The sequence below is a fragment of the Phasianus colchicus genome, chromosome 16 (genome assembly GCF_987193195.1).
Source record: "Phasianus colchicus chromosome 16, bPhaCol1.hap1.1, whole genome shotgun sequence".
NCBI lineage: Eukaryota > Metazoa > Chordata > Aves > Galliformes > Phasianidae > Phasianus > Phasianus colchicus.
Genome location: NC_143451.1, coordinates 11327450 through 11354949, shown reverse-complemented (window position 1 = coordinate 11354949; position 27500 = coordinate 11327450). Strand labels below are relative to the sequence as shown.

At 54.2% G+C, this 27500-nt stretch overlaps 2 protein-coding genes across 3 annotated transcripts in view; one reads left to right on the top strand and one right to left on the bottom strand.

Annotated features, from left to right (window-relative positions):
• The first annotated feature begins 2044 nt into the window (after positions 1-2044).
• Positions 2045-27500, top strand: part of SLC5A10 (solute carrier family 5 member 10) — a 29226-nt gene continuing 3770 nt past the window's right edge. For both annotated transcript variants that reach the window (XM_090151892.1, XM_090151891.1), the window contains exons 1-11: positions 2045-2285; positions 2907-2978; positions 3572-3676; positions 4190-4249; positions 4375-4479; positions 7032-7137; positions 8156-8236; positions 11023-11228; positions 12162-12297; positions 26538-26645; positions 26990-27140. In XM_090151892.1, the coding sequence (XP_090008018.1) occupies positions 2175-2285; positions 2907-2978; positions 3572-3676; positions 4190-4249; positions 4375-4479; positions 7032-7137; positions 8156-8236; positions 11023-11228; positions 12162-12297; positions 26538-26645; positions 26990-27140 (1241 nt within the window). In that variant the 5' untranslated portion in view covers positions 2045-2174. The remainder of the gene's footprint in view (positions 2286-2906; positions 2979-3571; positions 3677-4189; positions 4250-4374; positions 4480-7031; positions 7138-8155; positions 8237-11022; positions 11229-12161; positions 12298-26537; positions 26646-26989; positions 27141-27500) is intronic.
• On the bottom strand, positions 10695-24434 carry SACK1G (scaffolding CK1 anchoring protein G). Its single transcript, XM_031606556.2, has 5 exons — positions 23149-24434; positions 19237-19404; positions 15774-15898; positions 13624-15058; positions 10695-11684 (listed from the first exon to the last, which is right to left on the bottom strand). Exons 1-5 carry the CDS (start codon positions 23641-23643, stop codon positions 11301-11303), a joined length of 2607 nt encoding a protein of 868 aa, XP_031462416.1. The 5' UTR covers positions 23644-24434; the 3' UTR covers positions 10695-11300.

The window sequence follows — 27500 nt, the reverse complement described above, 5'->3', positions numbered from 1 at the left end:
CGAGCTGTGAAGCATCATGCTTATCTTAATATTTCTGTTGAGCCACTTTTTGTTTTCTCTTGGTTTAAGTATCAAGGTAGAACAGTTTTTAAGAGCTATTTTTTTTCTTTGCAGTTTTTTTTTGGGTGGTAACAAGTGGTGAGAGAGGGAGGGAGGTGGGCAAACATTTTACAGAAAACTGTTCTAGTTGCTTATAGGTTAGTTGCACTATATACATGGTGGAAAAAAAAAAAACCCACAGAACACTTGAAGCAAGAATTTGGCTTCTAAAATAAGCATTCCTTTTCCAAAGCTGCTTGCTACAAGTGCTTTAAAAGATAATAAAATGAAGTGACTGTATAATATTTGCATTTAAAAAGCCAAAAAGGTTGTACTGTTGTATGCAGTTAAGTGATTTTGTAGGAGTGCTTTTATAGAAAAGCATATGAAAATATGCACCTGTATTTATTTTCTGCGACAAAGAATAAAGATTTGTTTTGTGTGAGCTTTCTAAAACTGTTTATAGAACAGTCACTTGTCTTCCAAAATGTCCCCATTTCAGAATGATTTGCAGATACTATGATGTTGGAGGAAATCAAGAGGTGAATTGATTATTTTATGCTTACATGTTACTTTGGAATATAAGCAGGATTCGGGCTTTTAGGCAGTATGGAAGTTTTGCTTGTTCTGTGCTGTAACACCTGCAGGCAAGGAGAGGCTGCTTTTCCCTAAATGCTGTTACTCTTTGTTGCATTTCAGCCTGTCTTTATGCTGAGCAGCCTGGTGAAATGCAAAATACACAGCCTTTCAGCATCCAGTTTCTGGGGGCTATCTCAAATGTGTTAATTAGTTTCTTTGTAATTTGGCAGGTACTGTATACTTTCAGTGTACTGCTTTGCTTCAGGTAATGTGGTAGGAAACTAAACCTGTAGCTGGATGTCAAGGGACAATGGGGACTGGGAATACTGGGGTGAGTAGTGTATGGAATTGAGGGCAGTTATGGAGCAGGGGATGTGTGAAGTGCTGGTTTTTTTTGGCCCCAGGATTTCTGCTTGTGTTGTATTTGTTTACCTGAAATGATAGAGCTGTCTGGAGGTGGTGTGCAGGGTTTGGTTAAGCAGGGAGAGATGGTGGCAGCACCATGATGATGGGATCCAGAGCTTGCAGCTGATAAAAGCTCATCGCAGTCAAGGGGGTCTGAAGAGGTTTGTGTCCTGGCCTGAATGTATGAATGTGAACTTCCCCCAACCCGAAACAACGAACCCAAACAAAAACCAGCCATAAGGCAAGGTTGGACTTGTTCAGGTTTGTTCTGCCAGCTGTCCCAGTGGACACTCGCATGCAGTGAGCAGCTCAGTGACCAGAAGTTCCTGGCTGTGGTGGAATTAATGAGCGTTTTTTAAGGGTTGTTTGGTCTAATTGCTCTCAATCACAGTGTCCTACAAATAAGTATGAAACTCCTGACGTCCAAAATCAGAGGTGAAAACGAACCTTTGCTGACATGTCTGTGAGGAAGGCAGCCACCCTTAGGGTTTGGAAGGCTTTCCCCCCATTCCCTCACATCTGTTAGCACAGCCCCTGGTGCAGCAGAGGCCTGGGCTGTGGCTGGGAGTCGTGGGGAGCTCCTGGACTTGGTGCATTCACCAAGTGAGATGGAGATTCTTTTTGCTGTGCTGTCCCATGAGGGAAATTCTGTCTACGAAGTGCCAAATGGCGAGGCTGCACCTTTATGCTGTAGTGACAGTAGGTTATTAAACAGTTCTGTGGTGTTACTAGATACACCGAGCTGACATATTAACACGTGCACGTACTTGGAATATGTTAATGCAAGTTAAATTCCAGTCGAGCAGTGAGGGAGAACTTCACTTCTCCTCACGAGTGCCGCGAAAAAAGCATAAAAAGAAAAACCCAAACTGATCAATCAGACTGAAGTCACAGCCTGTGTGTGTGATAGCACAGTGCACAGCTGCTCCCCCGGGCCGTGCTCCCGGCCCTGCCTGCAGAGCTGTGCTCCTTGGGGTCGCTCTGCTGACAGGGCTGGCTCCTGCAGGTGGGTGGGGGCAGGGCTGGGGATGCTGAGCTGCGAGGCAGGGGGTTTGATTAATGTTCAATTCCCTCGGGCAGCAACGAGTTATTGATTCAGTGACCGTCAGTGGGAGGCTTCCCTGGGGGGTGAAGGAGAGAGCAGAGGAACGATGGAAGGCAATTCCACAGTCGGATCCTTCACCCCTTTGCAGCAGTTCAGCGTTGCTGATCTTGTGGTTGTAGTGACTTATTTTTCCTTAAACCTTGCTGTGGGAATATGGGTAAGAGTGTTCTTGTTATTCAGCTTCTGCTTTCCTCTTCCATCATTTAAAATATACTTTTTTCCCCCCCCCTCCATTGAAGTTTACCTTTGTTGTGCATTTTGCATATTGTGCTGCATTTGCTCTGTTCTGCTGTGTGCACCCTCTGCTCCTCATCCCTCATGGAAGGACTCGTGCCTCAGAATGAGGTGGGCTGAACCTGGCACAAACTTCTCCCCCATCCTGCAGCTCTGCCCTTCTCTATTACAGGCTGTTAAGACAAATGCACCGCTCACCACAAAAAGCTTTCAGCAACCTGCAATTTGAGTCAAAGGCTCTCCGAAGCCACATATTCTGCCTTGCAGAAAAATCCTGTCCAGGGCCGTGCCCTACGAGCCTGCCTGTCTGCCCAGCATGGAGGCAGCATCCTCTGCCCTCCCACTGCCCGCTCTGGGGGTGCCCCTTTACTGCTTGTGGCTCTGGGGATTTGGGGTGCAGCTGCTGTTTCATGTAATTATGCCAGAGTTGCAGAACTCCCATTAATTATCCTGTCTCTTGGCTTCTTGTCTGGCAGGCTGGGTTCTTGGTTTCTTGTCTGGGTTTGCAGGGAAAGTGTTCTGTGCTGATGCTTTCTCCTCCCAGTCTTCATGCAGGGTGAACAGGAACACGGTCAGCGGTTATTTCCTTGCTGGCAGAGACATGGCGTGGTGGCCAGTAAGTAGAGACCTCATAGTTCCTCTGATGCAGCACTGCTTGGTCCTCATCCTACCTTGTGCAGGGCCTTTGGTGTGGTCCTGCACCACATCCTTCTCTCTGATTTGGAGAGATACAGATTTGAAGGGCAGCATATTCAGTGGATAAAGAGTTGGTTGGATGGACACAGTCACAGGGTTGTGGTCAACGGCTCTGCGTCCAGGGGGAGTGGTGTTTCCTAGGGTTCCATCCTGAGACCTGGGCTCCTCAATGTCTTTTATCAATGACACAAATGATGGGATGGAGTGTGTACCCTCAGCATTTTGCTGGTGACTCCACACTGAGTGGTAGCCTGGGCAGCCTGATCTAGAGGCTGGCAACACCACCCGTGGCTGAGGGTTGGATGATCTTTAAGGTCCGTTCCAACTAAAGCCATTCTATGAAACCAAGAAAACCCACCCAAAAGCCAGTAGGGACGTTGAGATGAGCTGGACACAAGGAAGCATTGGTTGCTGGGACCCAGCGTGCACCTCTGAAGGACTCTGATAGGAGCTGTCCTTGCACAACGTGCCCAAGTCCACACGTCCCAGCAGCTCCTCCTGCTCTCTCTGCAGATCGGAGCCTCTCTGTTTGCCAGCAGTGAGGGCTCAGGCCTCTTTATTGGACTGGCTGGGACTGGTGCTGCTGGGGGAATCGCTGTCACCGGCTTTGAGTGGAACGTAAGAAATGTCTTGTGTTAGTAAGGAAATGGGTTTTTTGAGCCACATGGCTGCAGATAACAGAGGAGTTGTGCAGAGGATAACCAATGCAACCCCACAAATTCAGCTTCCCTACATCATGCCCAGTGCATGTATTATGATGCTGGAGTCAGCTCAAGCCCCTGTCAGCAGGGAGTTGGATGCTTTGAAGCAGAGCTCCCTATTCCAGCCCTAGGCATCACCCCAGCTGGGAGGTGGCTTTTTGGGTCACCAGTTTGCTGCTTTCCCATGAGCGATGTCCAAAATCCTGGGGTTCTATGAGGACATGAGGAGGTGGTGGTGGGATGCTTCTGGAGATGAAGGGCTGAAAGGGGCAGGGTCCTGTTGGCAGTGTGCTGGGTGGTCTCCACTTGATCTTACACACTTGCGTCTCCTGTTTGGGACCACTTAGAGAAACAAATGTGTGTGAAGGGGGGGAGCTGGGGTTGGGGCAGGTGCGGTGAATGGGACAGCGCTGTTTCTCCTTCCTAACAGGCTACATACGCGCTGCTGGCGCTGGCCTGGGTCTTCATCCCAGTCTACATCTCATCTGGGGTACGTGGATCTACCCTAATCTCAGGAGCATCCCCTGAACCCTGTACTGAGAATGCTGCCATGTCTCAGAGAAGGTGACATGGGGATAGGACGGGGACAGCCACCGCTCCCATCCCCTCCCGCAGATCGTCACCATGCCTGAGTACCTCCAGCGGAGGTTTGGAGGCGAGAGGATCCGGATGTACCTCTCTGGGCTGTCTCTCCTGTTGTCCATCTTCACCAAAATCTCTGTAAGTATCTCTGCTCAGCTCCGGGGCAGCTCTATGGTGTGCCTCGTAGTGGAGAGGCTGTGGGTGAGAGGCGCTCAGGCTGCGCTGTACCCTGGGGTTTTATCTGCTCTCCCGCAGCTCTGAGGAGTCCTACGGGGGATTACCGCACAATTTAGCAAGTGCTTCTGCCTGGAGGCAGCGGGTGGCTGCAGCAGCAGCTGCGTCCCCACGCAGCGGCGCTCCCTGCCCGCTGCTCCGGGATGCACAGCGCAGCCCAACCCGGGCAGCACCGCTGCTGCTCCGCATCGCAGCCTGCACGGAGCCTCGGAGCAGTGGAGGGGGCCGGGATTTCCCCGTGTCTCCGCTGCTCTCAGCCATGTAGAAGTACCCTCTCCTGCCCATCCCCAGCTCTCGTTCCCTTAGAGTCCTGATGGAACTGCTGGGACTCGCCCAGCTCTGCCTGCCGCTCCCACTGGGACAGGTGGCAGCATCTGTCCGGTTCACAAGTTGGGGCAATGATACCCATTATTCCCTGGTTGTCCTAATGCCTGGGAACTTGTCAACGCTCATTCCTCTTCCCTGTTCCCATCGTGCCCAGGGAGGGAGATGGTTCAGTATTTATCTTGGTGATCTGAATTTATAGAATGCTTGCATTGGGGTCTCTCTGGCTGATCACACAACACCTCCCCTTTCAAAGCAGTGTGCTCTGCCATGGAGACGCACAGCCCACACACCTCCGGTCCCACCAGTGATTTTGTCTGGAGGGGATGAACAGCCCACACCCACCCTCATAGCTCTGCCTGTGCTGTTGCTCAGCCCGTGCCATGCTTTCTTAGTGCTGCTGAGCTTCCTGCAACCACTAAGCCATGCAGGACCCCATAGAAGAGGGATCGACCTGACCAGGGTTACCTGGCATCTGGCACCACCCATGGTGAACCTATGCAATGGTTGGGGTGAGTGCTGGCAGATATGCCAGGTGGTGTTATGTGTGTCCTCTCCCTGGTGCTGTGTGAAGCTCAGGGCAATGGGGACTGTCACCACTGCTCCGATGACTCTGCTGTGGGCAGGGGACACCACTCTCCCTCCTCCCCATTTGCTGGTCCCCAACCCTCTGTGGTTGGAGCAGCCCAAAGCCCAGCTAAGAGATTCCATTCCCCTTAGCTAGGAATAGGTGAAGCTTCACCTGAACTTTTGGAGAGCCCTGGAGTCTCCTCTGTGTCCCATGTAACTCGTTCTGCTCAGGCTTGGCCAGCAGCTCCCCTTGGGAAGGCATTGGTGGTGTTGGGTAAGAACGGGTTTCCATGTGAGGTCACTGGCAGAGGCAGGGATCTCATCGGATTAGGAGCCTGACTTCAAAGGTTTCTGCTCTCCTTTTACAGTTGAAAGGACTTGTTTTATGAATAGGTCATGCCTGGTTTTAATTGGCTTGTTTTTGTATTTGGGATGTCTTATTAACAACTCAGTCACATGTGCTTTTATTTTTTCCCACCGTAGCAACATTATGAGGAAGGGAGGTGGGGATCCCTCTGCTTCCTCATAGTAAAGGCTTAGACTCATTTGCAGACGACTGCAAAAATGCTTTGGCATTGAGAAAGCTCAGGTTATGAAATGTCTTCTTCAGGGCTGAGCCTTCACATCTGAGCTCTGGGGCTCTGCTTCTTGTTCATCCCTGGAAGTGCCCAAGGCTGTGGGTGGTGCCCTGTGCAGCCTGATGTGGTGGGAGGCAGCCAGCCCATGGCAGGGGTTGGAGCTGGGCAGGCTGTGAGGTCTCTTCCAACTGACCACGCAGTGGTTCCATGGTTCTATGATCTTTAAGGTCCTTTCCAACCCAACCATTCCATGGTTCTGTGACTATTGCACTGGGAGGAGATGGCTGGAGGCCCTTGGTTGGGTCATTTCTGCCTTGGAGATGAAGCTTGCAGTGTGGGGATGACTTAGTTGTCCTTCTGTAGGGCTGGATTGGTTGTGTCTGTGATATCAGGCTGTAGCAGGATCCCATTTGGGGTGACAGGCATCTCTGAAAGAAGAGCTGCTGATGGAGGTTTTGGCATGGTTGCCACTGGGTTGGTTTCACTTCAGCAGGACTTATTGGGGTGAATTCCCTCTTGGTGCTCTTGAGGGCTCTCCTGGAGACGTGGCCAGGCCTGAGTGCCACCAAGGACATGTAGCATCTCCTTTGGGGGTGCTGGAAGGGGCAGTGGTGGAAAGTCTGGTGCAAATATCATGGAACAGGCCCTGAACTGGGGTCCTCAAGCTCGTGGTGCAACTGCTCTTCTGGTTGGTTGATTTGTGATTAGTTAGTGTTATGCCCAACTGTGTGGGCTCCCCTGGGACAGGCATGGCTGCACCAGGTAGGAGCACCCAAAGGTGCTGGATGCCAGGAGGGGTGTGGCCCCAAGGTGGCACCAGGTGCCCATCTGCAGGACTTTGCAGAAAGCATGATGAGATGCCAGCTGGGGAGCAGGGCATTGCCAGGTTAGGCCTAATCCTGTGAGGGACAGAGCACTGCTCACAACCCACGTTGTTCCCAAAGGCTGTGACACCCTACAGCCACACTCCTTGTCTCCATGCAGACTGACCTGTACTCAGGAGCTCTGTTCGTGCAAGTCTGCCTGGGCTGGGACCTCTACCTCTCCACTGTCCTGATGCTGCTGGTGACAGGGCTGTACACCATTGCAGGTAGGCTGCTTGCCGTCTGGCTTCTTCAGTTGAACTGTGCCACTTGCACTCCTATTTTACTCTTCTTTGTGTGCTCTTTGGGGCTGATACTGCTCCAGACACAGCTCATGGGGCTGCTGTTCCCTGTGCCACCCAGCACTTGCTGTGCATCCTTCTGAGCCTCAGCTCCAGCAGTGACTCGGGTGTGAGCTCTCCTTTGTCATTACAACTCTGCTTTTGTAATCACTCGCTCCTCCTCTGTCTCATAGCTAAATGCTTTCTTGTGTGTGCACCTAATTGTAATCAGCTCTAATCAGCGCTTCTCCTATTACAGAACCATTACTGAGGCAGCTAAAATCTGAGAGCCCTTTGCCTAACCCGTTTCCCACCTGCTCTGCCTGCAATGCAACTCGCTGCCATTCTCCTGCCCAGCTGCAGGAAACACATCCTGAGCATGTTCCCACGTTGGGACCGTTTCTGTGCAACTCCAGTTGGTGCCTTTCCTTTGTGATTTGGGGATATGATGAATTGGAGATGGAAATGGGGAGCCCCTGGCTTTTAGTCCCACTCTTGCACTGCAGAACCAATGATCCTTTCCAGGATATTATTCCAGCTTTTATTTAAGCTAGGACATTCCCTTCCCTGGTAGCTCCAGTGGAGATGCTCAGCGGTAAATCCTCTCCTGGTATCTTTTCCCAGCCATCAAAATGGGGAAATGATGTAATTATATCCAAAACGTGGTGGATTTTGCAAGACTCCGGTTTTGAGCAAATCCCACATTGGCTTTTCCCTGCCCACGAGGCTCACTGTGCAGCAAGGCATTCCGGTGTGTGCCAGGCAGAGGTGTGCTCCCTGCGTCACCCCGGTCCTGAGCAGATTGCAGGCATGGCTGGGCAGGTGCTGGATGGGGATGAATCAGGGACTTGGGTAGAAACGGGTTGAAACTCATTTTCTCTAGGTCCGCTACTTCTTTGTGTGTGTGGGCAGCCCTTTGGGGCTGTACAACACGTGGGTGCTCACAGTGCTCTGCTCTTTGCAGGGGGGCTGGCGGCCGTCATCTACACTGATGCCCTGCAGACACTCATCATGGTCCTCGGAGCCATCATGCTGGCAGTGAGAGGTAGGAGCTGGGAGGACCGCTGTGCCCCGTCTGCCCTGCTTGGACAGTCACAGATAAATAAAAAGACTCAGCTTGAGCAGTTCGGTAGCCAAACTGCAGTCACCTAAGGGAAGAAGTCTGTGGTCTACCTGTGTCCCTTGCTGATGCATTCCCCATAATTCCTTGTGGCTATGGCATCCTGTTCGTTCTTTCTGTGGGCTTTTTCCAGCTGGTGACCTCTTGGCTGTCCTCGGGTCCCCCCTGTCTGAGAGCTCATTCCAGTGTTGGGCTGAAGCTTAGGCATTACTTTTCAGCTGGGTACAGCTTAGGTCCCAGTGCCAAAGGTTGGTGTTTGGGGAGTGGGATGCCCAGATCCTGAGATGAAAGAGCCCATTCAGGTGTCCTGCAGTGGGACAGCAGCAGGGCAGCTCTGCAGCAAGATGCATGTGCAAACAAGTGAAAGGACAGGCAGTTGAGGCTTCACTTTACAGAAGGGAGGAAAGAGAGGAAGCCCTCCCCTACTGAGAGAGGTATCAGTAACAATAGATACCCCAGCAGAAGCGAGGACCTGTGCCAGGCAGAGGAGCTGCTCCAACTGCTCCACACCACAGCCCACACGTCAGACCAGGTGCTTGGGTATTGCTGATCTCTGTCTGAAGTGTTAATTGCCCACAGGTCCTCTGAGGCTTTCCCTTGTGCTCTTGGCTGGAAATAGGAGGGCAGCAAGGCATGGCTGGAAAATGCCTGGCGGCAGCAATGTGGCTAAGCTGTCTCCAGACGTGCTAACCCGCTCAGCAAGGTGTGTGCAGGGAGGTGGTGGTGTTGGGAGAGTGGCTGATCCAGGGGATCAAAAGGAGCCTGCTGGCCATGCAGCTGCTCTCGGTCTTGGGAGAGACTGCAGGCTCACATCCTCCAAGGGCTGCCACCTCCAGCAGATCCATTGGGCTCAGCTCATAAGGGATGCTCTCCATGGTTTTGCCCTTTTTCTATCTTTAGACTGTGGCAGACACAGCAACGCAGGCATTGCTCATCTGCCAGCCTGTGATCACTCTCCCCATGGAGGGCAGAAGGGGTGTGTGGATGCTATTGGTTGCACCTGGCAGAAGATGATTACGCTTGGAGAGATTACATACACTAAAGTCCAAAGGACTGCTGGGGCTGTTTGGCAGTGGTTCAGCACCAGCACTGTCATACAGCCCCCACTGTGTCCCCCTGGTACTGAGCACAAGGACACTGCACCATCGGTGGGACTTTGCTCCCAGGGGTGGGACATCTTGCCCATTGGAGGAGCACTGCTCCCACTGCAACCCTACATCTGCAGGCTGATTCCTTGCTGCTCTGCCTTCCTTGCCTCACTCTTCCATGTGAGCAGGCGTAGGTGTTGCGACTTGTCGGCTGACACCTTTGGAAAGGGAGCAGGTCCGCACCCCCGGGCGCGAATCTCTGCTTTCAGCACTCAGCCTCTGCCTCTGGAGAGCTTTTGTTGGTGCCCAACGCCCATGCAAAGCTTGGGAGTAGCTGGTGCTTGGATAAACCACGCGCTGGAGAGGAGCCAGCACTGCTTTCATAAGAGCAGGAGGGGGTTGTGAACGCGCACTTCCTGTGCAATACTGGGGAGTGCTTTGAAAAAGGGGGCAATGGGGTGGCAGTGCCCCAAAAGCCTCAGGGCAGGAGGACAGGACCAGGGCTTATGGGTTGGTGATGAAAGTGGCCACTTTGCAGGAAAGGTACCATCCTGGAAGGGTGTATGGGTATTTGCAGGAGGCAAACAGGTACTGCCCACGACTAGGAAGGATGTGTGGAGTGGAGGGTACCACCCAGGGATGCTGTGGGTCTCACTTTGAGCCTGATCTGTTTTGCTGTTTTGCAAAGTGTTCCTTTTCCCTGCATCCAAAACTGCATCTGAGCAGGAGGGAAAACTTTGTTCTGTAGGAGCAGCTCCTGCTTGGTGCCAAGACCTTCCCCAGCCCTTGGTGAAACCCCTTCCTCACCATGGGTAGCTGAATGATCCTCCTCCGTAAGCCCAATTGGGATCCCAAAAGCTCTCCTGAAAACGGTGCCTCTGATTCCCCGGAACTCCCAGATTCTGCCATTGGCATGGAGCAGCTGCAAGCAGGGTTCATCCCGAGCCCCCCTGGAACAGGGAGGTGTTGGGCTGAGGCAGAGCCCGGGGCTGTCTGGGCAGGATGGGATCCAAGGTAGCTGTGCAGGGCTTGGAGCTGCACGTGCTGGGGCTTGCTCATGGCACGTCACCCTCAGCAGGGCTCGAGAGGAGGATCCCAATTCCTGGGAAAAGCATGGTGAAGAGGGGTGATTTGTTGGGAATTTTGGCTGGAGGCTCGTTAAGGATGGGGCTGTGTAAGGGGAATGCTCACAGGGGTAGAAAACGCTTCTATGTTGGGTGGATACCTGCACCGAGGCACCTTGGGCTACAGTGAGTCAAGGCAAAGGTACCTAATCTTCAATTTTAATGGTTCTAGGTGTGTTTCCCATACTCTAGGAGCAGGGAGCTTTAATAACAGCTTGCTTTTACAGTACGAAGTCAAAAGAGGCGTTGGTCCTTTTTGTCCCAGACGTGGGTCACCCTCCTAAGGGAGGGCGGGCTGCAATGGGACATGCTGTGCAAAATGGTGATAGAAGAGTCTCTTAAATAACTAAAATAAAATATAATCACGCGTGTGAGCGTGTGGGAAGGGGGCCAAGGAGGGGGCAGCAACTCTCAGTAACGAGTTCTCAAGTGTTTTTCTGGCTGATCCTGGAGGCAACCAGATGGTCTCCAACCAGCCTCCCCCAATGGTGCCTTCCAGCTTTTAATGCGATCGGAGGTTACTCCAACCTGGAAGAGGCCTATCTAAAAGCCGTGCCGTCCAAGATCGTTCCCAACACGACCTGCCACCTGCCCAGAACGGATGCCATGCACCTCTTCCGAGACCCAGTCTCTGGAGATCTGCCCTGGACAGGGATGACATTTGGGCTGTCCATCATGGCCACGTGGTACTGGTGCACCGACCAGGTAAACGTAAACAAGATTCCCCTGCCCCACATGACAGAGCATCGCCTGCAGTCCATCTGCCTGCACCCACCCCTACTGCTCCTTCTGGCTGGTGGGCTCGGGGGGCTTCTTCTTGGAGTCGGTAGCACCTGGAGCTGCCATGACTTTGTTCTTAAGGTGCTTGGATTGGGACAGTTTGGAGAGTGGAATGCCGAGCGGTGTCCTCATCTCCTCAGCTGCCTTCTGGCTCTCAGGCAGGGAGCTCAGGGCTTTGCTTGCTGCCCTGGGCTTACTAGGGCTGAAGGCTTTGCCCTGCCAGTAGGGCTGGCTGCCTGCAATGGTCTTTTTGGGCTCGGTGCTGTCCCTTCGGTGCTTGCTGGCCCCGGGGGGTTTCTCGCACGGTGGGGAGCAGGAGGGCTCCTTGCCTTGCTCCCTGCCTGTGAGGTTCCTGGGGCGGTAGCGGTAGATGTGCGTGCCCTGTTTGTTAAAGAGCAGAAAAAGAGCAAAATATGATCTGTGGTTGTCACAAAGATGCTGCTCCCCTACGTACTCATAGTCCTCATAGACAACTCCAGCAGCTGCTCGGTGCAATCCTGTGCCCAGATGTTTTCACTGTGCTGCTGTGCTGCTCACCCTCTGAATGAAAACTCTCCCCCTGTTTTAGGATAGTGGGTCGCCCGGTGTGTGGAGGTGCAGGTCTCTATGGGATGGGGCTCAGAGTGGTTGTGGGCCCCCAGGGGTCCCGCTGCCTGCTGCAAGGGCATAACCCAAAGCACTCAGTGAACTGGAGACAAACCCAACCTGCACTGTGGACATACGTGTACGTGGCTTTGGGGTGGGCTCCTACACCCAGCAACACCAGCATTTGAGATGCCGGGGATGCAGTCAGCAGAGGGGAGGCTGACACTGGGGGGGACACATTGGTGACTCAGCCACGTCCCTGGCTCTCTGCAGGTCATTGTGCAGCGGTCACTCTCTGCAAGGAACCTGAGCCATGCCAAGGCCGGCTCCATCCTGGCCAGCTACCTGAAGATGCTGCCCTTGTTTGTCATCATCATGCCAGGCATGATCAGCAGGGTCCTGTTCCCAGGTAAGGGCAGGCGTTTGGCCGGGCTCCGAGTAGAAACCACTGAGATTGGGTGCGTGAGCGATGGGACCCAAAATAAAAATGTGGTGGCATTGATGGTGGGAGATGCCTACACTGTTTAAGATGGGAGCACAAACAGCAGTAGGCAGCTGTGAAAAACAGCAGAATTCCCAAGAAAAGGCCTCGCTGGGGCCAATGGATGGGCCATCCTCATCATGCTGTTGCTGCTCTCCAACCTCAGATGAGAGGTTTCTACAGAGCTAACCAAGGATGGCTCTGTTTATTGTTATTACGCATAGGAGAAACTATTCCCTGCACGTTTCCCTCAGCTGAGCACTGGCTTTCCTGGTTCTGGCAGCACCTCAATTATCTCTCACAAAAAAGCTTGGACAAGTTATTGCAGGAACATGAAGGTACCTGAGTGCTTTGCACAGCGCAGTGAGGGCTTGAATGCTGGAGCAAAGCCCTGGGCAGGGAGTGGCGGGAGGACTCTGGACTAATACCCTCAATTCCCTGTAAGCACAGATTAGATGGACCCGGCAGCTCAGCTGGGGTCGCCCCTGGTGGCATCAGTGACACGAGCAGCAGGGCTGTCCCCTGCCTGGTTCATGGAACCCTGGCTCCTGTGGGTGCTGCTGACGGCATTGCTTGCCTGCGGCAGCTGCCAGCCCTGCTGTGCTGCTCCACCTCATTATGTGTCCATGCGCTTTGCTTTGATGCTAATCAAAGCGTAAGGAGCTAGAAAACAAGGCGGGGAGGGACACGCCTGCATGCATAGTCTGTCCCACAGAGCAGTGCCACTGCTGTTGGGTGATGGGATAGAGCTCTGGGCACAGCCCCGTGCCACGTGTTGCTCTTTAATTCCAGAAAGCCTTCCTTTTATCCAGCCCTTCCCTGTGCACTCCTGGCTAGCTATGGCATGGCTGCATCCCCCTGGGCACCAGCACCTCCTGGATGTCTCCTGCAACTGTTGTGGTGATAAAAGGGGAGATTTAGGTTGGATATAACAAAAATGCACTGACTAGGGAAGCAGTGGACTCACCACCCTAGAGGTGTTCCAGAACCATGAATGTGTGACACTTAGAGACGTGGTTAGTGGGCATGGTGGGCTGGGTTGGGTTTGGTGATCTGAGAGGTCTTTTCTAACCTTAATGGTTCTATGATTCTCTTTAGACATGTTCTTTGGTGGGCATGGTGGGGGTGGATTGACAGTTGGATCTGATGGTCTTAGTGGTTTTTTTTAAATTTTAATGATCTTATGATTCTGTGACCCAATGAACTGAGGCTAGACTAGGATATTTAATGTGGTGAAGCTCAGGGATGGCCTACCTGTGTGGCACTGGTGGGGTAGGAGCCGTTGCCGTCCAAGATGGTGCGGGGCAGCACACACCTGATCTCCACAGCATTGCTCCTCCTCTTGGCCATGTCCTCCACGCGGACGTGCTTGAGGGATGGGAGGCTCCCCAGGGGGCTGAGGAAGGTTCCTCGACTGATGTGGGGGTCACTGAGCTTCCTCTGGATGGGCACGAACTCCCCATTGTGAGTGACATCCGAGTTGGTTCGCCGCAGCGGCCCGTAGCGTTCCCTCACCTCAAAGTACTCATCCGAAATGGAGGAAGCGTTGGAGCGGCGGTAGCTGTGGTCAGCAGAGCTGCTGGAGCAGCTCTCCTGGTCACTGAGAGTGATATACTCCTCCTCCTCCTCCTCCTCCTCCTCTCCCAGCCCATTGTGGGCACAAGGAGGCCCCTTGTCCTCCTGTGGCCCCACTACTGGGAGGTGGCAGCTGTCCGGTGAAGTTCTGTTGGGGTTCTCCTTTGGTTCCTGTCTTGCATCCACGTGGTCAGCCAGCGGTGGCTGCACGTCACCCTCTGGGGCACTGTTGCTGTCACGTGGTGTGGTGGCTTTGGTTGCAAGGCCGCCAGCAGGGACAGTCCTTGGCTTTGGAACTGGGGGCTTGACTACCTCAGGTGTCTCCTCAGGTGGCTTCAAGTGGTGGCTCAGTGGTTGAGCGGCTGATGTTCCCACTTGCTTTGTCACCCAGCCAGTGCCTTCGATGGGGCTGGTGGCCAGTGCCACAGCAGCTTCTGTGGGGACCTGCGGGGTCTGCCTCTGGCAGAGGGGCAGCAGAGGTGGCTCTTGGGTTGACATCTTCTTGGCTTCCAGCTCCCTGTTCTTCAGCATCTGCCGGTGCTGGGCACTGGCCTGGGAAACGTCGCAGACTTTGATGCGGTTCATTTGTGAGAGCTTCACGTTCTTTATCTTGGGGTCAATGATATTGATGTAGCCCAAGACTTCGCTCCCAGGCTCCGGGTCAGGCTCAACCCAGGTGGGCAGGTAGTCAAACATGTTGGCTTTCTCCAGGTTCAGGAGACCAGGGTGGATGAGCAGGGAGAGGTCTGCCGCCTCGCCGTGCCTGTCTCCCGCTTGGCCCTCGTGCAGCCCTTTGCCTTTGTTTTCCACCTTCTGTGTTTTGTCCTGGTTCTCGGATGAAGTCTTGCTGATCTGGTCTGCACTCTTGGCCTTCACCAGGGCGTATTTGGGGTTTATCAGCTTTTTCACCATGGCGTTGGCAGGGGTCACCGGCACAACGGAGGGCAATGTTACAGGCTCAGGTTCAGGCTCCATGCCCATGGAGATGGATTTGAGGCTCACCCCCTTGGACATGAGGTACAGCTCCTGGAACTGCTTGTCAAACGCCTCCACCACTTGACCTGAGAGCACTGTGATGACATTCCGGTCTGTCCTTGCTGCAGACCAGGTGAAGCTGGAATGGAAAGGTGTTGGAAGCTGAGCGTTCGCTTGCTGGTACACAGCGCACCTCTTGCCAACCCTGGCTTTTCCCAGGGGGGGTTAATAGTGCTAGTGAGGACATGATCTTGCTATAAAAATTAACAATAATGGGATTAATAAGAAGCTCTAATCCCAAAAGGGAATGAAGGCTTGAAGTCAGGAATTTGAATTAAAATACATTTTTTTTTAGTGTGGGTAAGCTAGGTTTTCATTTTAGTGTTGGCTGCTTCTCCTTTCTCAGTTTAGGTTAGTTAAGAAAAGGGACTTGTAAACAAGTCTGTTTTTTGTTGTTGCCAGATTATAGGAAATGTTCCATTTTTCATGTTCGTGAAATGTGTCTTTTAGAGCTGAAAACATCAACTTTTTCAACCAAAACTACTTTTCATTTGGACAAACTGGAAAACACTTGGGTTGTAAATGTTTAACAGGAAAATCTGAGGTCAGCGTAGAGCTGGGGCTGGCTGGGCCTCAGAACTCCTGTTGTTCACAGTGCATGGTGTTGTGCATCGACATCATCGTGTCCCACCACTGCCCCAGTCCTGGCCATGAAGTGGCCTTAGGATGAACTTAGGCTTCCCTTGTGACGTGGTCCTTTAAGTCAGGACCTGGGGAGCAAGGCTGGGGGAGGGACCACGTGGGTCCTTTGACATCAGCTCTACGGGGCAGGTGAAGGGGGACACCACTATTACCTGTAGGATCCACACATGGCCCGATCTCCATCCACAAACATGAACTTTTGGGCCAAAGCCCCTTTGAACTTGGTTGCTGAACGCGTGAAGAACTCTGTCCCCCCTGTGCTGCGGACACGGAGGTTCTGCAAAGCAAAGGCGAGGAGCTGTGAGCAGGCAGTGCTGAGACCAGGACTGATGTCCTCACACTGCCACCTCCCCACTGTGCCTCTGCCCCACTTGGAGCTTGCTCCAGCCCCACACCGAGCCATGAAGAGCTGACGTTCAGAACCCTGTGGTTGTTTCCCAACCCCACCGAGCAGTGGGCAGCGCTCCTTGCAGTCTGCTTGCAGGAGACCTCAGCGATGAGGAGATAAAATAACTTGCCCAGGGCTGCACAGTGAACCAGAGACCTGGCGCCAAGAATTTCCTGCTTTCCCCATGGTGTCCAACAGCGTTTTCTACCTCTTGAACTCACTCTGCCCACAACCACAGGTAAACAGTGTGTGATCGTGCTGCCAAACACTTTCCATCTCTTATGATCTGTGCGAGGGCACCATGCAGGAGGTGATTCTTATCCTCCTACCCCCCTGGGAGATGTACCGGTGTTTTTCTAGGGGACAGTGCTGACCTCAGCACAGTGCATGTAGGTCCAATGTCAGTGGTCTTCCCTTGGGTCTGCTCTGCTCCTAAATCTAAGCATCTCACTTTGGTATTCAGAGTGGGTGGGGAAAAGCAGTGGGGCAGCATTTGGAAAGGAGCTGTGGGGACGTGGGTCCAGGTCCAATAGAGTGGACTCCCTTGGATGGGGATAAAGTAGTTTTATAGGAGAGCACTCTCATTTCTCCTGTTCTGCTGGGATGGTGGTAATGCTCTTGCTAAAGGCACTATGTCATTGTTAGGTCATGCCCATCATTTCTTTGTTTGGAGCCCATCACCAGGTTTCCAGGCAAGTTTTATGTGCTGTCTGGAGAAGGTTGGGTGTTCAGTCTGAAAGGAGGTTGTATTAAAGTGGGGACCAGATCTTCTCCCAGGTAACAGTGATAGGACCAAAGGTAATGGCTTTAAATTGACTCAGGAGAGGCTCAGGTTGTATATTAGGAAGAATTTCTTCTCCCAGAGAGCAGCCAGGCACTGGCACTGCTGCCCAGGGAGTAGTGGGGTCACCGTCCCTGGAGGTGTTCCAGACTGTGGAGATGTGGTGATGAGGGACATGATCAGAGGGCATGGTGGGATGTGGTGGGGTTGTGCTTGGGGATTTTGGAGGTCTTTTCCAACCTGAATGGTTCAGTGGAGTCTATGGTTGGTGTGGGGATGGGTACAGGAGGGTCACATCAGAGTGATGTCCCCGTGCCTAGCATCCTCACGGTGCTGCCCTCTCACTCTCAGCCCAATCTGTACACAAAGGCAAGAAACAGCCTGCATTTTTCTTGGGTAACACCCAGGAAAACAAAGCTCCTGGCAGCAGGCTGCTGGCTGCCTCGGCCTTCCCCTTGCCACAGTTGGGTAAGATCTGTTTATTTTATCTCTTCCAAAATGAGCGTGGAGCGAGCGTGTGCCTGGCTGCCGAGCCGGAGAGCAGCTCTGAGCGGGGCTGAATCACACCCCAAGCACTCACCCTTGCTCAACACAGGACAGCCTTGCCCAAGCCACCTCACTAATTGCACAGCAAAGAAGGCACCGAGATAACGATGTTCGTTTCGTTAGCATCTCCTGGCTTACACAGCAGCTCCCAGCCACTGCCCTAGTTTCCTCACTGCCTCCTGCCCTGCTGAATACCATCCCAGCAAATTGCTTGTGACAAGCAATATGTGGCAAATCACCACTTCCAGACTTTTGCCGAGCTCTGCAGATGTTCTCCTGCTTTTCCGGTCCTGCCAGCAGGCAGCCAATGCCTGAGAGCGTGGCGTGCGTCAGCGCTGGCTTTTCTGGTCTGGGAGCAGAGCCCTCTCCGGGCTGCAAGTAACAGCATAGGGAAGTTCAGCTGGTTTAATTCTCCTGAGCAGCAATTACAAAGAGCTTTTGGACTCATTGGATGGGGAAGGTGTAAGACCTGGCTGGATGGGTGCACTGTGAGTGCCACTGCAGTGTCATCTCCTGTGGGGCACGGGTCCCCAGAGCTGGCACAGCATCACAGCTGTGCGCCAACCTCCCTCTTGCTGGCAGTGCCGTGACGTGGCTGGAACGTGTTCCTGCTCAGCTTGCTCTCTGCCCTCACCGTAAGCAAATTTGAAAGGAGCATGTCCAGGCGAAGCTGCTTGGCACAGCACTGCCAGGTGACGTCAGGTGGAGAGCATCGCCCATGTGCTGGGCTGCAGGCGTGGAGACTGGGAGCGGAGTCTGTGACCCGAAAGTGAAACTGTGGGGTGCTGCAGTGCTGGGAACACAGGGATGGAGCAGCGTCCCACTGCCACCCTGTCCCAGCACTGGGGGACGTGCTCCTCTGCCCCTTCCTGTCCCTCGTCCCTCTTGGAGTGTGGTGCTGGGTTGTGCTCTCACGCATGGAGTGTGGGGCTGTGCTCTTGTTTGCTGTGAGGTAAAACGTGTAACAGCAGCGTGTTACCTTTAGGGCTGGGTTAAATAGTAACCCCAACCTCCTGCATTGTGTGCAAAGTGCTCTCTGCTTGCTCTGCTTATCTCACCGAGACACAGTCTGTACAGGGGGAATCTGCACAAAGCTGAGTCGCGTGCCTCTAGCTGCAATGTGCTCTGTCAGCCCTGTCCCGCTTCTGGGGTGCAGATTTGGGCACTTAAGGCCAAGGGACAGAGCCCTGAGCCCTGAACTGCAAGGCATTGCCTATACCATTCTGTTTTCCTACACCCAAATGGACTCATGCACCATGCAGGTATTTCTCTCCTCTCCAGCTCCTTCATGGAGAGGTTCAGGTTGGATATTTCCTCCAAAAGAGTGGTCAGAAACTGCACTGCTGCCAGGGAGGTGGTGGAGTTGCTATCCTTGGAGGTGCTCCAGAGCTGTGGAGATGTAGCACTGAGGGATGTGGTTATGGGCATGGTGTGATGGGGTGAGGTTGAGCTTGGGGATCTGAGAGGGCTTTTCCAACCTTAATGATTCAGTGATTCACTTGTGTGCTTTGCAATGTCCCCTGCCTGCACAGAGCATCACAGCAGTGGCAGTAGGACAGGGATGGCTCAGAGCCTCCCTCCATTCTGCTATGCCATGTGGAGATCCCTGTTCTCATCTTCCACCTGCTCTTCTCCATCCTGGATGTGAGCATCAGCTACAGGACCTAACTCCTTTAACACTGCTCTGGGACTGGAGCATGGGGCAAGAATTGCTCCTGGCCCTTTGGGAGTTCTCACAGCACTTTCAGAAGGAATCAGGCCAAATTTCCCTACTGCCTTTTGGCCAAGCAGACTACGGCTGGAGGCAGGAAAGCCATTTGTCCCACGTCCCGTGGCCACAACCCACTCAAATGAAGCAGCAGAGCCCAGCTTTGCTGCTGAGATTGAGGAATGCCCTTACCTTCAGGTGCCCGGTGTGCATTTGCGCTCGCTCGCACATTTGGAGGAAGTGCTTCACATTGGTCTCATCCAAAATGATGTAGACACCCACTTTCCTCTTGAAGCCCGCATCCAGGAGGTCCTTGAAGATGTCAACATCAGTGAACATGTCCATGACCACAGCGATGACCTGCAGAGAGGAGAGAGATGAGTCCACACCTCACTGGTAACAGCACCTGGCATGATATACAACACCTGTGCTGTGCAAATGCAGAACAGAGCTGGGATGGCAGCACTTGTGTCCCCATGCAGTGACAATGGCTTTGTCACTGTCACAGAGCTGCCTTTGTACCTGGGATGTTTGCCACTGTGGCGGAGATACATCCTGCACGTGATGGGAAGATGCACCATCTGGCACTGCGAGTGGCACCAAAGGTCATCCCACACCCACAGGTTTTGTTTTCCAGGAGGTGGTATTGGCCGTGGCACTGCGGGCAGCACAGGATGGGGCAATGGCCCTGCAGCCATGTCTGCCTCCTCCTCCTGCACAGGGTGGACACAGCCATTAGAGATGCTCTGGGGCACCGGTGTGTCATCATGCCATGATGGGAGTCTCCAGAGCCTCCATCTCAGGGCACACTGCAGGGTGACACAGGGGACAGAAGGGACCAGAGAGTGCTGGGTGCTTGTACAGCTGGGCACTTCCAGCCTGGGCCACTCTGAGCACTACACTGCCTTTTAATTAGTGCCACAGGAGGTGGAGAGCTCTAATTATGGAGGGAATCATACATTAGGACGCTGCTGGCTCTTCCCTTCCTCTTCAGCAGGTGGCTGCACAAGGAGAAAAGCTGTGTGTCCCCTCTCCATCCCGTGCCACCCACTGCACTCAGGCATTTTGGTGCTGTGGAACGAAGAGGGGACCTCACAGTTCTGCCAGCCTTCATCCTGTGGGCACCTTCCTGCTTTCAGCTGAATTCACATCTATCCTCCCCAAGCATCTACTGATGGGCTTCACCATGAAAAGACAAATCCTCCCCATACCAGTGAGGAAACTGAAAAGCAGGTGATGCTGCGCTAAAGGCTTGGGATGCGTTTGGTGGCAGATGTGCTCCATCACAGACGTTGGTGCTCTCTGTGGCTCCGGTCACGTCCCTCTGTGCCTCATTCTATCTGTGGCATGCTTGCAAATCGGGGCTGATGGCAGTCACTAGCAAATGGTAATTGCAGGACTTTCTGGTGAAACCGGCGCTGTGGGCAGAGCGACGACTCCGCATTGGGGGTTCTAATGGAAAAGTGCTTTGAAGGGGAAGGAAAAGTGAAAAGGCCCTTTGCTGCAGTGGGACAGCGCATGGCAGTGTGCTCAGCAGGGGCTGGCCCCTGTTTTGGGGTGTTTTCCCACTGTAGATGAGGCACTGCAGACAGAATGGTGCATGGCTGAGATACAGGCGGGGGACAGTGGTGTCACCATATCCAAAGCCCCTTGCTGCTGCATCACGATGGGAAGCTTGCCTATCCCTTTGCCATTCATCCAGAGGGAGGAGAAGACATGGGACTTGGATCTAATGCTGGATGCTCCCCATGCCCCATTGGGTGATTCTTTTCTTAACTTGTCTTCCTGGGCTCTCAGAGTTGCTGAGATCTGTGGGACACAGCGGAGGTGCCAACACCACGAGCACTGCATCCCCTTGGGCACAGGGCAGGTGATGCTGGATCCTTCTGAGCCACTTTGATGAGTGCCCAGACTCCAGGATCATGCTTTATAGAGGAAATTGCAGCTCTTTCTTAAGTCACTCTGAATCATCAGATAATAACTTTTGGAGCGCACCATGTGGGCACTCAATAAATTAGGCAGGCACCAACGCACAATTAGAGGAAGCGTGTTGGGAAGAGAGAGAGATGGGACAAGGAACACCAATAATTGCTCTCTCTCGTCGAACCTTTCATCCAGGAACAGCAAAAGGTTTTGTAAACAGTAATTAATAAGGCCTCCCAACCTTTGCTGGAAGTTGCAGAGGGCAATTAAAGCACCGCGATCTCAACTGGGAACCTCAAGCGCAGAGAGGTCAGGCTTGTGGTGTCTCTGGTGGCTCTGTGCTGAGGTGTGTTCAGCCCCATTTCTGGTCAGAGAGAGCTGAGACGCAGTGAGGAAGAAGAGAGGAGGCTGCCCTTCCTCCCCAACAGTGCCCCCAACAGAGCTGAGCATCCCAGGGGACAGCATCGGGGGCAATGGACATGGGGAAGCGGTGTGCCGGGATGCCCAGTGCTGTGCTGCATCTTTGGCCACAGAACTGGGGATGTGCCAGTAGAGCGCAGCCGTGGTGTTTGGATCCTGCCTGCCTGCTCCCCCCTTCCTTCCCACAGTGAGGAGCAGATCGTGTGCAGCCCTGCTTCAGCTCGCCCAGATTTGCCTCTTGGCAGAGTGAAGCTCTGAACGCGGCAGCACTTGGCTTTGTTTGTGCACATCTGTGGGCTCAACCTCAGCATCCAAGGGGCCTCGCTCAGCTGGGTGGCCTTTGCTCTCCCTGCTGTGTTCACAGCCCATGCCTCGGTATATGACAACATCTCTGATCATCCTCTGGGACAGCCACCTGGGCTCAGCAGTGTGACCGTGGGTTCAGCTGTGGGGTTCTAAATGGAGTGGAAGGGCTGGAGGAGCACATCTGCTGAATCCCAATCAGCTCCTTCTTTGCCTCCCCGCCCGCACCCCCTCCATCCTCCCCAGCCCCACTCACAGGGAATTGCATCCCTGCAACCTGGAGATGCACCCAGGGGAGGTGGGGATGGTGCCAGCCCTGACTCAGGGATGGGTGACTCACAAGGTGCTGCCGGCGTAGGGGAAGCAATGAGCAAGCAGAGCCGGGCAGGAGCTGCAGAGCTGGGGCAGAGGCAACTGGAAAGAGCCAAAGATGAGACATTGTTTGTGATGGGAGAGGTCTCCTCATCCTCCGTCCCATGTGCGAGGCTCAGGCTCCAGCCCTGCCCTATCATGCCATAAGGACATGGCTCACCACAATGCCCTATGGCAGGAAAACACTGCAGGTAAGGACAGAGCACTTTGACTTTTGTGAGTGCCCAGTGCTGGGCTTGCTGGGATTCATGCCTCCTAATGCATCCCAGCCTGTCTCCTGGGTCTGCCCATTTTCCTGCTGGAACACTCCTGGTGTTGGGTGCTGCTCTCTCTGAACTGAATTTCTTTAGGGTTCAACCACCATCATCATGAAACTAAGGGGCACCAGCCCCACTGTGCTTCCCTGCCAGGGCTGGGTCACTGGGAGTTCCAGTGGCTTCTGTCCACCACTGCTGGTGGCCTTCAAGGCTTGCCACCATGTCCTCCTTCCATTGTCCTCCTGCCCATGACATCAGCCTGACCCTATTGTTCATCTGCCCCAAATCTCTATCCTGGTTTGCTGCCATGAGGAGGACAAGCCTCAACCCAAGCCTACAGCGCTTCTCCTAATGCTTTTCTCCTACAGTCAGGATAGGGCTGACACAGAGCAATGTGCCACTCCGCAGCTGGACTTGATTCCTACACCAGTGCAAGACCTGAGGCTTTGCAGCTTTGTCCCAGGGCAGAGTTTGGCTCCTCTAATTCCAGCATGCTGCTGCATGCAGTTGCACTGTGCTCTGGGAAGAGTGACCATGGGGCAGTTGGGACCAATTTTTCTTCCCTGTGAAGACTCTGAGATGAGCGACATGGCCACGGAAAGGGTCATGTTGCTCCCAGAGGGCGTTAGACCAGATCAACAGCATCGTCTTCAGCAAAAACTGATGATGGAATATTGGTTATTCTGAAAGAATATGGAAAAATCCAAATAACCAACCCCGATGCCTCAGCCTGAGCAGAGGACAGGAACCACCTGGCTGAGCAGGACTTTGGGACCCATCCTCAGTGGGACATCCCGCGGCCATCCCCACCCCACCGGTGGCACCTCACCTTCTGAGCCTGGCAGATCATCTTTCGCACCACCTCCTTGATGTGAGCCTGGCCCTCGATGGGCGGCTGCATGTAGACGGTGGCGCGGGTCACCCCGCGGTAGGCGATGGTCTCGGGCCAGCCGAGGTCCAGCTGTGGGATGGAGCGGTCGGATCTCTGCGGCCAGTACTCCAGGGACGGGGCCACCTCCTGCTCGTCCCCTTGGCTGTTGCGGTCGCCTTCGCTCCCCGCTGTGCTGCTGCCATGGCGCGGGATGTACTCGGAGCCGGGGTCATACGTCTCCAGAGTGTCCAGGATCTTCTTGAGCTCCAGCTCGGAGAGGAAGTCCCGGATGTTCTCCTTCTTCAGGACCTCGTAGAAGGCATCAGGGCCGCGGGAGGCCAAGGCCTCCAGGGCCAGGCGCTGCTCCTCGCTGTAGAAGAACTCGGGCTTGGACTCGCTGGACCTCCAGTTGACGTGGCTGTCATCCAGGCACTGCACCTGGGAGAAAGCCATGGCGACGGCACACGCTGCGTCCCTCCACCAAGGGAACTTCTCCGGCAGGAAATACTGAATCAATTCCTCCCCAGACTTTACAAAGGCGACCAGTTTTGCTTTGCCAACCCCGGTTCAATGTGCAGCCGGGGACGCGGCTCCTTGCTCTGCCGGCTCCTGCCACGCTGGGCTGTGCGGGGAGGAGGATCTGGGTTCCTGCTGCGGGCAGGGCAGAGCTCGGCCCCGTGTACACACACACACACGATATGGCCTCCTCTACCTCCGGCTACGCACTGCGCTCATCCTCCGCTCTTTCAACGCAACGAGAAAGCAAACCAAAAGAAAAAAAGGATAAGAAACAAAGGAAAAGACACAGCTTCACAAAGTGCTCTCGAAGCAGAGTTCCTCGGCCCAAACATCGGCCGGGTCCCGGTTAGGCAGCGGCTCGGCGGTGCGTTCGATGCCCGACAACGTCTGCGCCGAACTCTTCGGCATCTCCGCGGGTCACTCCCGGCTGCCGCCCGCACGCTGTGCCGGGTCGGACAGGTAACAGCAAGAAGTGAAAAGAGAAAAAGCAGAGGAGTGATTCATCGCTCCGCCCTGCCCCACCTGCGGTCACATGCTGCCTGCACATTCCCAGCTTGGCTCGACCATTAACTCTTTCAGCCGGCGCTGCTCCACAAAAATCAGCTCTGCTCTGAAATCCCCTCTTTCTTTTTGTGCCTGTTGGGATGGCACTTGTTTTGGGGGAAAGAAGTGGCTGTGTCCCGTGTTTGAGCCCTCCTGCACCGCATGCAGCAGCCCCCGCGCTGCTGGGAGAGGGTCGGAACTGCGGGGAGGGCTCTGCTGGGTGTGGGGCAGGGGCTCGGCACCGCACTGGCGGAGTGTGATACGAATTGGGAGATGAATTAAAAATCCCCCCCCTGCGTTGTCCAGGCAGCGATCGCGGAGCTTTTAGGCAAAGGAGAATTTCGTGAATTGGGATCAGATGTCAGAAAGGAAAACGCCACGGGCTGCGTCTCGCTGAGCCGCTTGGGTGCAGTTGGTCTGGATCTGCGGCCGTGTAAATGAGAGCCCCGCTTGAGTCAGCATCCTCAGGGCAAAGCAGCAAAGGGCCGCACTCCGGAGCGAGGCATGCAGGGTGCTGGGCACCAACCTGCACCTTGCGTTCCCTTTTGTCCATGCAGGGATTTATCTCCTTGTCCTCTCTCAGCTCCTCCTGGAGGAGGTTCAGATGGGATGTTAGGGACAATTTCTTCTCCCAAAGAGACATCAAGCACTGGCACTGCTGCCCAGGGAGTGGTGGGGTCACCGTCCCTGGAGGTGCTCCAGAACTGTGGAGATGTGGCACTGAGGAATGTGGTCAGTGGGCACGGTGGGATGGGGATCTTGAGGGTCTTTTCCAACCTGAGTCACTCTGTGATGTACTCAGCTCCCTCTGCCCTGCGTTCGTGTGGTGGTCATTGTGCAAGGAGATCCGCAGCCTTTATAGAGGGGTGTGTGTGATTAGGATTTATTGCATGGTGGAACTGATGGAAGAGGAAAACAGTGTCGCATTGGGACCATGCTGTGACAGCTGCCATTGAGGCTCAGTGCTGCAACTCTGCTTTTCCTCCTCTCTTCCTTAAATCTCTCTTTACTGACAGCACAGCACTGAGCTCAGGGCTGGATGAACTTGTTATTTGGGTGCACGCTTGATATATTTTTCCTGCATACCAGCTTGCTCCTCTGATTTCCCCACTGCAGGAAAAGAGCTGGCAGACTTTAAATGTCTGCCTCTTGCAGGGAGGGGTCACTGTGGCTGAATGCATCAGTCCCCACTGTCCCCATGTTCCCGTTCCCTTGGCCAGACAGTCATCCCATATCCCAGCTTCACCGTCCCCAGCAACGCCACAGCCCTACAGCCCGCACCAGGCTTCTCCTGGCCACAGGAGTACTCTGCAATTACAAGCTCCTAATTAATTTCCCATCTCCAACTGAAGGCCCAACGATGCAGCAGGGTGTGACGCTGGGCTCTGCTGGGCTCTGCTGCCCGAGCTCTGCTGGGCTGCACCAAGGGGTGTTCAGTTGGGGTGCAGCACCCAGACACTGCTCTGCCCTCAGGAGCATCCTCCAGCCTTACAGGTCTGCAGGTATTTGCATGGAGCCACGCACAATGTGGTGCTTTGGAGAAGGGGAAACTGAGGCACAGAGCTGTGATGGCAGTGTTACTCAGAGCCCTGGCGCTGTCTCTTACCCCGGGGAAAGGTGGAAAGGCAGCTGCCAGCCCCACTCCTGCTGTGCCCAGCCTGCTTTGTGCTGTGCTATGTGGTGTAAAACCAAGGGAACCCAGGTCCTGCTCCTTTTGCAGGGCTTTTGGTGCACATTCCAGTGCATGGTGGGGACTGTGGGGTCTGCACTCCAAAGAAGAGCAGTGGGGACAGAAGGGGTGCACATACCCCATGGGAAATCCTTTGTTCTGCATCATTTTTTGCCTTCCCTATGACTCCAGCTGTTGTGTAGGGGTGCCCACGCCGGTCCCTGTGCTGCTTGGGCTGAGGATGCCGAGATGAGAGCCAGCCAGGATATAAATATTTATACTTGCCATTAATTTCCATCTATTTCAATATTTTATGAGCCTAACAATAAAAAAGGGCTCAGCACCCATTGGGACGCGTAAGTATTTGGGCGTTGACTGTCCTAAAGTGGTGCCAGGTGCGTCGTGGGGAGCGGTGGGTGCAGAGGTGATGGCCCCAGTGGTGCACAAAATCATTTGCCCCCAGATCCCAGCAGGGCTTAGGGTCTCCCTGGGGGGCTGTCGTGGGATTTAGGGTGGTCAGGGCTTAGAAATGTGAGATCCAACCCAGGCATGGCGCTTGGGTGACGCTGGAGGATGCAGGCTCACTTCAGGACTTTCCCCTGCCTCTGTCCCCCAGATGCTGTGGCCTGTGTGGACCCTGAGGAGTGCACTCGTGTGTGTGGGGCTGCAGTGGGCTGCTCCAACATCGCCTACCCCAAGCTGGTGGTGGAGCTGATGCCCAGTGGTAAGGTTGTGCTGTTTGCAGCCGGGTCCTGCTGTGCTTCTGGCTGTTGGTGTCCTGGCTCGGTCATCACAGGGTTGTTTAGGGAGCTGTGGGCCATGCAGCCTCCTCCCCAGTGACCCCCAGAAGTGAGACTGGGGGCTGTGGGTTGTCTTATGAGGTTGCTAGGTGTCTACAAATCCCAACCTATGGACATGCAGATTGGGATGTGTTTCCTCTAGGACACTGGGGGCATTCCCAAAACCCAGCCTATGGACGTGCAGAGCAGGACATGTTTCCTCTGGGGCACTGGGGGACATCCATCCTGTTGTCCTCAGCCACAGCCCAACGATCCCTCTCCTCCCCAGGGCTGCGGGGTCTGATGATTGCAGTGATGATGGCCGCACTCATGTCCTCCCTCACCTCCATCTTCAACAGCAGCAGTACTCTCTTCACCATGGACATCTGGAGGAGGATGAGGCCAGGGGCCAGTGAGCGCGAGCTGCTCATGGTGGGCAGGTAGGTAGTGAGTGTTTTGGGGACAATGAGGGTTTTGGGGAGACTGGCAGGGCCAGCCCAGCCCTCTATGATCTCCTTTGGAGTCTGGGAGCTCAGCCCAGCTGCAAAGTGCTGTGGTTGCAGGAAGAAAACAAAACCCTTGGAGTCTTTTATGGATGAAAGCACTGGAAATGAAGATGGAGCTCATGGAGCGTTTTGGAGGGGCTGATCTGTGCCCTCCAAACAAGCTCAGGGGGGTGGGCTGAGCTGCTGCCCCACATCGCTGTGGGGCAGAGGGTGGCACAGCCCCAGTGTGTGCCCCAGGGGTGGTGAGTGCTGGCCCCCAGTCCGGTGCTGTGGTGCTGTGCAGTGCCTGGGGCG

Coding starts and splice junctions, on each gene's coding strand:
- SACK1G (XM_031606556.2), bottom strand. CDS start 23,643: ATGGCTTTCTCCCAGGTGCAGTGCCTGGATGACAGCCACGTCAACTGG. Junction 19,405..23,148: donor TGATCTGCCAGGCTCAGAAG/GTGAGGTGCCAC, acceptor TCCTCTCTGCAG/GTCATCGCTGTGGTCATGGA. Junction 15,059..15,773: donor GCCATGTGTGGATCCTACAG/GTAATAGTGGTG, acceptor TTTCCATTCCAG/CTTCACCTGGTCTGCAGCAA.